The sequence below is a fragment of the Lepus europaeus genome, chromosome 1 (genome assembly GCF_033115175.1).
Source record: "Lepus europaeus isolate LE1 chromosome 1, mLepTim1.pri, whole genome shotgun sequence".
Classification (NCBI taxonomy): Eukaryota; Metazoa; Chordata; class Mammalia; order Lagomorpha; family Leporidae; genus Lepus; species Lepus europaeus.
The window spans coordinates 159,820,949-159,831,737 of NC_084827.1; the positions used below are offsets into that span (position 1 = coordinate 159,820,949).

A 10,789-nucleotide genomic window follows, 5' to 3' on the forward strand; every position below is an offset into this window, starting at 1 on the left:
AACTTAATCACCGCCCAAACCCTGCCTCTGAATGCTTTAATTGAGTTAAGCTGCCACTATATTAATGCCATTAATACAAGGCTTTGGGAACCAAGCCTTTAACACATGGACCTTCAGTGGGCACCAAAACTAATGTCCAAACCATAGAGCACATCAAAGAAATTCTGAAAGTATGGATTTGGATGGAACTAGGAGTCATTTTTTAATAATGAACATGTCAGAATAAAATGCTCAAATGCTTTTTGGCATTGTGATGTGCATCAGGTAGAAACCACAGATGCCAGACTAACCTTCCCTCACCTGCTGCTCCCTTAGGATGAAGATTTGATGAAGTGGAAGGCTCTGTTTGAAGAAGTTCCTGAAATGTTAACTGAGGCAGAGAAGAAGGAGTGGGTTGACAAACTCAGTGAGGTTTCAGTCAGCTCTGATGCCTTCTTTCCTTTCAGAGATAACATAGACAGAGCTAAAAGGGTAAGCTTGCAGTGGGTATGTTTGCATAAAAATGAGCACTACATAGAAACTAGATCAGATATACTGCTTCTGATTTCTATGTGTGGGTAATATATAAAATATAGAATATATAAATATATAATATATAGATATATAATATATAAATAATATAAAATATATAATATATAAAAATATATTAAGAATATTTGGAGAATCCAGGCCGGCGCCACGGCTCAATAGGCTAATCCTCTGCCTTGCGGCGTCGGCACACTGGGTTCTAGTCCCGGTCGAGGCGCCGGATTCTGTCCCATTTGCCCCTCTTCCAGGCCAGCTCTGCTGTGGCCTGGGAGTGCAGTGGAGGATGGCCCAAGTGCTTGGGCCCTGCACCCCATGGGAGACCAGGAGAAGCACCTGGCTCCTGCCTTCGGATCAGCACGGTGCGCCAGCTGCAGCACGCCGGCCGCAGCGGCCATTAGAGGGTGAACCAATGGCAAAGGAAGACCTTTCTCCCTGTCTCTCTCTCATTGTCCACTCTGCCTGTCAAAAAAAAAAAAAGAATATTTGGAGAATCCTGTGACTTATCTCTGATGTGCGGATAATTCAAATCCTGTTTACCATTTTGTTTGAGCAGATCATTGTGGGTTCATACTTTTCAGAGCAGGGTTTTAGTTTTCACAGGCTTTTACAAGAAATTGTGTTTTAAAAATTTCTACCTGTTTTTCCCCAGAGTGGTGTGGCATACATTGCTGCTCCTTCCGGTTCTGCTGCTGACAAAGTTGTGATTGAGGCTTGCGATGAACTGGGGATAATCCTCGCTCATACGAATCTTCGACTCTTCCACCACTGATTTCATCACATGTTTTGTGGTTTGCTTTTGTGTAGGTGCAGTGAATTCTGAAAATGCCTGTTCAAGAAAATAAAATATTACATTCTAACAATGGAATCCATAATCGTGGTTAGGTTTTTGTTTTTTTTTTTTGTCTTAAAGATTTAGGCTCTTAAGACTGATACATTATGAATGTTAATGAAGAATGGGATGGGAGAGAGAGTAGGAGATGGGATGGGAATAGGGTGGGAGGGTGGATATGGGGAGAAGAACCGCTATATTCCAAAGGCTATACTTTTGAAATTTATATTTATTAAATAAAAGCTCTCTTAAAAAAAAAAAAAGACCGATATGTGTTTTGAATTTCTGTGTGTAGGAAATGCAAGGACGGCCAAGCTCCTGGAGCTCAGCCTATCCACTGCATCACCTGTATGTGACAGGAAAACACTCAAGGGAGCCAAAGAACCTGGGCAGCCAGCAGATGGAAGGGCACAAGCAAAGTATCTCAAGAGTGCACGAGAATCCTTACAGGCTTCCTTCCCGTACAGGGTTTCTTGTAAAAACCCTGCCTGTCTATCACCTATGAACTGGAACTTAGAGGGAATTAGTAAATCCTGCTGACCCCTCCCTCCATGGATAGTGCCAGTGTGTATTTTTCCTCTGTATTAAGTGAAGTGTTTCCCATAATTTCAGCAGCCGTAGGTCCTCCCTTCTGGAGCTGCATAAAATGTATCACCAAAGTTTGGAACCCAAAGATGGACTCAGTATTCCACTTTCGGGCTTACCATCAGAAGGCCCCATGAGAGGGCAGTGCCTCCTGCATCAGGCACAACTGAATTTGTGTGCCCTGTATTGTGGTCCTGACCACATACATTATACCTTTGGTCCACCAAAACCTTTGGGCATCATTTACCTCACTACATAGGAGCTACTCTTTTCCCGTGTCATTAACCTACTCTCTCCCTAATGAGCTTTTTTTTTTAACAGAGTGGACAGTGAGAGAGAAAGAGAAAAAGGTCTTCCTTTTTGCCGTTGGTTCACCCTCCAATGGCCGCTGCGGCCGGCATGCTGTGGCCGGCGCACCGTGCTGATCCGCAGGCAGGAGCCAGGTGCTTCTCCTGGTCTCCCATGCGGGTGCAGGGCCCAAGCACTTGGGCCATCCTCCACTGCACTCCCGGGCCACAGCAGAGAGCTGGCCTGGAAGAGGGGCAACCGGGACAGAATCCAGTGCCCCAACCGGGACTAGAACCCGGTGTGCCGGCACCACAGGCGGAGGATTAGCCTTATTGAGCTGTGGCGCCAGTCCTAATGAGCTTTTTAAAAGATTATTCTTAGTCATTTATATAATCAGCTGATCTTCCAACCGTTATTTAATGCCTCCCGCACTGAAGCAGGGCTGACTTGTCTGAACAGTAAACACTGCAGAGGGGCCAGAGCTGTGGTTTAGTGAACTAAGCGTCCATCTGTGGCACTGGCATCCTATGTGGGCACCAGTTCTAGTTCTAGCTGCTCCTCTTCCAATCTAGCTCTCTGCTATGGCCTGGGAAAGCAGTGGAAGATGGCCCAAGTGCTTAGGTCCCTGGACCCACGAGGGAGACTCGAAAGAAGCTTCAGATCGGTCCAGCTCTGGCCGTTGTGGCCATTTAGGGAGTGAACCAGCATATGGAAGACCCTCCTGTCTCTCCCTCTCTGTAACTCTACCTCTCAAATTAATAAAATCTTGAAAAAAAAAAAAAAACCTGCAGAAATATTGTGTGACTTCTGAGGCTGTGTCATAAAACAGCAAATTGAGCCTCAGTTTCTTCGATTGCTTACTGTGGGATCAAGCCAAGGTCCTGTACAAGGAGATGTAAGAAGACTTCCATAAGGAGAGAAAAACTGTCCTGCTTAGACTACCTGCTAGCGATATGAGTGAGCCACCCTGGAAGTGGATCTTCCAGCCATAACCTCTGGAGGACCTGATCCAGAACTGCCTTGAGATTGTCATGAATTCCTGACCCACAGATACAGAGACAGTTTTTGTCGAAGCTACCAAGTCTGGGGTAATGTGTGTAGCAGTAGACAACTGATAAAGAGATTTCAAATGATAAATTAGAAAGTGTACTTCCCACAGGTCATTGGTTATTGTTTTGCTTGGTTTAAGGTTAAGATTAAGGTATAATTGGAAATTTTTTATTGTTAACCCTATCTTTTTTAATATTTATTTTATTTATTTGAAAGAGTTACAGAGAGAGGTAGACACAGAGAGAGAGGTCATCCATCCACTGGTTCACTCCGCAGATGGCTGCAACAGCTGCAGCTGAGCCGATCCAAGACCAAGAGCCAGGAGCTTCTTCTGGTTCTTCCACGTGGGTGCAGGGGCCCAAGGACTTGGGCCATCTTCTACTGCTTTCCCAGGCCATAGCAGAGAGCTGGATTGGAAGAGGAGCATCCAGGACTAGAACTGGTGCCCGTATGGGAAGCCAGCACTTCAGGCCAGGGCTTTAACCTGCTGCACCACAGCGCTGGCCCCAACCCTAGTTTTCAAACTGCTTTCACATGAAATTTTGCCAAACACTACAATTTTGAGTGTAAAAATTGCACGCTCCACTTCCAAATCTGCGAGGTAATGGTGGAGTTTCACTTCTCACATATTCTTCTGCAAATGTAGAATAGTCTGCAAATGTAAAGTGGGTTAATTTGATACGTTTTGATAGCATTTATAATTAAGAATACTACTACAAAACAGAAGGAACAGTCTCACTCCTGTGTGTATATCCAAAGGAAGTGAATTCATTATGTTGGAGTGACATTCACAGTCCCATGTTTGTTGACGTTCTATTCACAATAACCAAGAAATGGAAATAGCCTCAATGTCCAACTGATGAATGGATAAAAAGAGCAAGGCATATATACATGGAATACTATTCCATCATTAAAAAAAAAAAAAGATGAATTCCTGCCATTTGCAACAGCATGGGTCAAACTGGAGGTCATTAAGTGAAGCAAGCCTGGCATAGGAGGTATTGTATGATCGCACTTGTGAGATCTAACAAAATTGAATCCCATGTTTATCATTGCCTCTTTATATATTCCTAAGTCTTAGAAATATTTGCCTACATATCCAAAGATTATTAACATTTTCTCTCACATTTTGCTAATACTTTGTACTTCTCATTTTCGTAGTTAGGTCTGTCACCTGTTTCAATTTTAGTGTGATGTGTGGGTCAAGTTTAGTTTTCTTTCAATATATTTATCCTATTGTGCCAGTCATTTGTTGAAAACTCTCCCTGTTCAATTAACCTTTTAAAAAAAAAATTTTTTTTAAAGAATTTATTGAGAAACATCTCAATCTGCTGATTTACTCCCCAAATGCCTGCAATGATTAGGGCCAGGTTGGGGCCAAGCCAGGAACTGAGAACTACATCCATGTCTCCCACATGGGTGGCAAGGACCCAATTACTTGAACCATCACCTGCTGCCACACAAGGTCTGCATTAGTAGGAAGCTAGAATTGGGAGCTGGAACCAAGAATTGAAGCCAGGTACTCTGATGTGAGATGTAGATATCATAACCAGCATCTTAACCACAAGGCTAAATGCCTTTCCCAGTTTTGAATTGTCTTGTTCCCTCAATTAACATTATATAGCTGTGGGTCTGTTTGCACTCTGTTCTGTATTAGTGATATGTTTGTCCTAATGCCAATACCACAATGTCTTATGGCTTTATAGTAAGTTTTGAAATCAGGTAGTTTATGTTCAACTTTTTTTTTTTTTTTTGACAGAGTGGATAGAGAGAGACAGAGAGAAAGGTCTTCCTTTTTGCCGTTGGTTCACCCTCCAATGGCCGCTGCGGCCGGTGCATCGCGCTGATCTGAAGGCAAGAGCCAGGTGCTTCTCCTGGTCTCCCATGGGGTGCAGGGCCCAAGCACTTGGGCCATCCTCCACTGCCTTCCCGGGCCATAGCAGAGAGCTGGCCTGGAAGAGGGGCAACCGGGATAGAATCTGGCGCCCCAAACGGGACTAGAACCCAGTGTGCTGGCGCCACAAGGCAGAGGATTAGCCTGTTGAGCCACGGCGCCAGCCCAACTTTGTTCTTTTTAAAGATTGTTTTGTCTGTTCTGGATTTCATATAATCAACCAGTCCATGTACACAGAAAAGTTATATATATGTATGTATGTATGTGTGTATATATACATATATATAGTACAATCCCCATCTCTCTCTCTCTCTCTCTCTCTCTCTCTCTCTCCTCTGTATACTCACACACACACAAATTTGTGGAGAGCTTTCCCTTTGAGAGTTGACACCCTCTGGTTTCCACCAGCTTTTGGTTGCTTTCAGTGCCTTCAAGTTTAATACTTTTATGCAGTGTTCATATTTACTATCTGCAGAAGGGTTTGTCCAGTGCAGTCAGTCTAATCTGCCATTAATAAATCAGAAACTGCAGTGAATATCCTATGTGAATATTTATTTGTAACTATTACCAACCGCTGGCTATTTGGCTCACCTGCAAATAGAAATTGACAAGAAGCCAACAAGATTTACTGGCACTGTGTTCAAACACAAAGGAAGGAGCATTGCAGGAAGAGGTTCTACTGACTGCTTGACAACAGGAGCTGAACAGGTGCAGTTGTGGGGTTGGAGAAGCCTGGCAGTTCACCTTTGGTACATGACACTTCTGTCTGCAGCCAACCTGCAGTTCTGGCTCAGTGCTCTCAGCACAAGACTTCGTTTGCAAGCAGCTCAGTGTTTTGTGTATTTGCAAGTTTGGGTATTTTTTTTTTCCACACAACATACTCAAAAGTAGCAATGCTGCTCGCCACTACCACTCCAGAAAGGTCACATTGGACTATTCTGAGCACATGTACAGGTTGAGAGAAGTCCCCAACAGGACAGTTAGAGAGCCTTTTGCCATTAGGATCCAGACTCTCCTTGCTCCTGGTTGGTTTGGAGCTGGAGATGGATATGTAGGTCAAGAGATAGATACACATCTGGCTGGAAGGCATTTGATTTAATGAGCACTGTTTCTACTCTGTCTCAATCACTGCTTCAGTTTCTTAGTCATTTCTAACAAAGCATTTGGTCATTTGTCTTAGTGTTCAAATCTGTTGACATATGGTTATGCCTAGTATTTTTAATTTTTAAAAGTTCTCTATTATGGAAAATTTGGATTAGACAAAATTAAAATAGTTAAATTAAACCTTATGTAGTTATTGTCCTCTGTAATAAGTAATTTATGACTTATTTGATTGTAGTGTTTCTTCACTTCTGACCCCTCAACACTGATCATTTTAGAGCCAATTCTAGATAACTGTCAGTATTTTAGTCTGTTAATCAAAAGTTAAACTCTTTGTATTTTTTAGAGATTTATTATTTATTTGAAAGGCAGAGTTACACACACACAAACACACACACAGAGAAAGAGAGCGAGAGAGAAAGTGCTTCCATCCACTGGTTCACTCCCCACATGGCCGCAATGGCTGGAGCTGCACCTATCCAAAGCCAGGAGCGAGGAACCTCTTCCAGGTCTCTCACGTGGGTGCAGGAGCCCAAGAACTTGTACCATTTTCTGCTGATTTTCCAGGCCATAGCAGAGAGCTGGATCAGAAGTGGAGCAGCCAGGACTGGAACTGGCGCCCATATATGATGCTAGCATTGCAGGCGGCGGCTTTACCTGCCATGCCACAGCACCGACCCCATTAACCTCTTAAAATATTTTGTGAATATATATTTATTCTCTGAACTATGTAACCACATCTATCAGCTCAGGGCACAAATGTGATGATACTCTGTAGCAATGAACATACCTAGTGACAAGACTTTGGTTTCTAAAACCACCAATTAAATAATTTGGAAAGAGGTGTGTTGAAATCTCCCTCTGTGAGGATGAATTTTGCTGTTTCTCACAGGTTTATACACATTTGGTCATATATATTTGAGGCTTAGGAAGTGCTCACATGCTTCAGGTTACTATCGATCTGAGATTTTTTTTTTTTTAACTAGTATTCCTAGTACTTTTTTTTTTCATTTATTAAACTTTTATTTAATGAATACAAATTTCCAAAGTACAGCTTATGGATTACAATGGCTTCCCCCCTCCCATAACTTCCCTCCCACCCGCAACCCTCCCCTTTCCCGCTCCCTCTCCCCTTCCATTCACATCAAGATTCATTTTCAATTCTCTTTATATACAGAAGATCAGTTTAGTATATATTAATAAAGATTTCAACAGTTTGCCCCCATATAGCAACACAAAGTGAAAAAAATACTGTTGGAGTACTAGTTATAGCATTAAATAACAGTGTACAGCACATTAAAGACAGTCGATCTGAGATTTTTAAAAACTAATTTTTATTTTTTGAAAGGGAGAAAAAGACAGAAATTCCCATCTAAAACTGGGATCAGAAACTTAATCTAGGTTTCCACATGGGTGGCTGGGACCCAGCTCTACCTGAGTCATCAATGCTAACCCCCAGGGTGTACATTAGGAGGAAGCTGGAAGTGGAGCAGAGCCAGGAATTGAATCCAGTCACTCTAATACAGGATATGGGCATTCCAAGTGGTATTTTAAGCACTGTGCCAAACGTCTGACCTATATTTTTTTTCCCATTATTATTTTTTAATTGTACTTGTGTTATGGCATAGCAGGTAAAGCTACTGCCTGAAATGCCAGCATTCCATATGGGCACTGGTTTGTGTCCTGGCTTCTCCACTTCTGATCCAGCTCTCTGCTAATAGCCTGGGAAAGAAATGGAAGATGGCTCAAGTATCTGGGCTCTTGCTACCTACGTTGGAAACCTGGATAAAGCTCCTGGCTCCTGGCTTTGTACTGGATCAGCCCTGATCATTGCAGCCTTTTGGGGAGTAAACCAGCAGATGGAAGATCTCTCTCTTTCTAACTCTGCCTTTCAAATAATTAAATAAATCTTTTTAAAAAGCATCTTGTCAACCTTTACCTTTGCTTTTAGCCTATTGATATTTGTTTCAATTGTTGACATATTTGGACCCTATTTCTAATTTTATAAAGTTGGATGCACCTTTTGTTTTCTTATTGTTGTTTTGAATTGATTGTTGTATTTTCCCCAATAAGATAAAAATGTCTACCCATTTTCACACCCCATAATTGCAGTTTCTTTCTATTGCAATTAAAGCATTCTAAACTTCAAGACTGGAGATTCACTGGTGTTTAAATGAAATGAACTATGATCTTATATCTGTTATGTTAACAATACAAAGGGGCATATGTAATATATGTGAATTAACTGAGTGTATTTAAATTGGTGGTGGTGGTGGTGGTGGTGGGTGGATTCCTTGGGACACAGAGAGAAAAGAACCAGCCCCTTAGCTTTTGTTGAACATATCCTAAAAGAGGCACCCTTCACTCATCCTCCAAGTGCCCTGTCCTTTGACCCTGCTTCATTCCAGGGTACCTTCTTTCTAGGGCCTAGTCTGGGGCCCTTCTTCAGAGAACAAGAACCCACAGGTGTTTACACTCCCAGTGCCTTCTGTTCTTGGACACTGCGAAACTTCCTTTTAGCCAAGTACTGTGCGAGGCACAAATTTATCTCAAAAAAAAAAAAATTGCAAAACATCATGCACATATAAAAGTGCGAGCAACATCCACCATTTCAAGAATAATTTGGGGGCTGGAGGGCAGGCGTTATGGTGCAGCAGGTTAAGGCACTGCTTGGGACACCCACATTCCATATCAAAGTGCCTGAGGTCAAGTCCTGCCTCGGCTTCCCATCCAACTTCTTCTTTATGTGCCTGGGAGGCAGGAGATGATGGCCCAAGAACTTGGGTTCCTGTGGCCCACATGGGAAACTCATATGGGGAACTGGATGGAGTTCTTGGTTCCTGGCTTTAGCTTGACTTACCCTTGACTTCCTCTATGGAAGACTCATTCTCTCTCTCTCTCTGTCTCTCCACCGCCTTCTCTCTGCCACTCTGCCTTTCAAATAAATAAATCTGGAGAAAGAGAGAGAGAGAGAAGGGAGGGAGGGACAGAGGAAGGGAGGAAGGGAGGAAGGAAGGAAGGGGAAGAGGAAGAGGAAGAGGACGAGGAAGAAACCCTAGCCATATTCCCCATTCTGTCTTCCCCCAGCAGCCTACTGTACTACCATCTTACTTTCTGACTATGGACTTGCCTATTTGGGACATTTCACATAAATGGGATCATACAGTGTGTGGCCTTTTTTGTCTGACTTCTTTTACTTAACATACTGTTTGAAAAGCTTATGTTGCAGCATGGGTCAGGACTTCTTTCCTTTTCGTAGTCGAATTTTATCCCATCATTATGGATGCACCACATTTTGTTCATCCACATGGTGGCTGACAGGCATTTGGTTTCTTTCCACTTTTTGGGTATTATGAGTAATGCTGCAGTGAACACCTGCGAACAAGTTTTGGTGTGAACACATCTCAGTCCTCTTGGGGATGACCTAGGCATGGAGGTGTGAGATCATCTGCTCTGTATTTGATTCTGTGGAGCTGCCAGACTTTCATAGCTGCTATAACACTTTACAGTTTCTTTTTTGTTGTTGTTGGTTTGTTTTTTGTTTTTGAGAGAGAGAGACAAAGAGAAAGGTCTTCCTACTGTTGGTTCACTTCCCAAATGGCCGCCATGGCTGGCACTGCACTGATCTGAAGCCAGGAGCCAGGTGCTTCTTCCTGGTATCCCATGCCAGTGCAGGGCCCAAGGACTTGGGCCATCCTCCACTACCTTCCCGGGCCGCAGCAGAGAGCTGGACTGGAAGAGGAGCAACCAGGACTAAAACCTGGCGCCCATATGGGATTCCAGCGTGGCAGGTGGAGGATTAACCAAGTGAGCCATGGCACCGGCCCCTACCACTTTACAGTTTCAACAGCAATATATAAGGGTTCCAATCTCTCCCCGCAAGCGACAGGTTTTTGAGTCACAAAAACAGTCAGTGTTTGGCTCAGCATCTCACAACCAGTACTGAACTACAGAGATTGGCAGGTTTCACTGTAAAGTCCTGTCTGGTGGTCTGGAATAGGCAATGTTTCCTTCTGGGATGAGCTGTCTGTTTCCAAAGACTGTGACACAAAGGGCATCCTTGGTCCTTGCTGTCCCAGACCTATGGGAGCCTGTGGTGGCAGGCACTCTGCGGGACAGGTGACTCTGGCCCTAGTGAGTGCCTGAGTGCCAGGTGGTGATGTCATCCTCTCTGGCAGTCTCCAACCAATGCTAATTTCAACCTTTTAGGGGACTCCACAAAAGAGCTCTTTTAAAGATAAATTTGTCTCCAAAGATTGTTAAAACCTACATGTCTCCAAAGAGTAAGTAAAAACGAATTCAAGGAAATGTAAAACATGCTTTAATATCTGCTATCTGACTCTGCTGAGGAATGGTAAAAAAATGGAATTTCCCATTTGGGGTTTCCAGCTGAAGCTCCATTTCTCCATTTCTATTACTTACAGCACTCTCTTCATTGGAAATTTATGTAATTTTTGTTTGCAATTCAAGTTGGATCTCTTATTTTAAAGATGATGCAGCCTGGGATGATATGG

The 10,789-nt window shown here is 43.1% G+C and overlaps 1 protein-coding gene across 1 annotated transcript in view; it reads left to right on the top strand.

The window, feature by feature from the left end:
* Window positions 1-1,527, top strand: part of ATIC (5-aminoimidazole-4-carboxamide ribonucleotide formyltransferase/IMP cyclohydrolase) — a 38,312-nt gene extending 36,785 nt beyond the window's left edge. Inside the window, exons 15-16 of the mRNA XM_062191218.1 lie at window positions 316-471; window positions 1,178-1,527. Coding sequence (XP_062047202.1) covers window positions 316-471; window positions 1,178-1,297 — 276 coding nt within the window. The 3' untranslated portion in view covers window positions 1,298-1,527. The remainder of the gene's footprint in view (window positions 1-315; window positions 472-1,177) is intronic.
* Window positions 1,528-10,789: the final 9,262 nt, after the last annotated feature.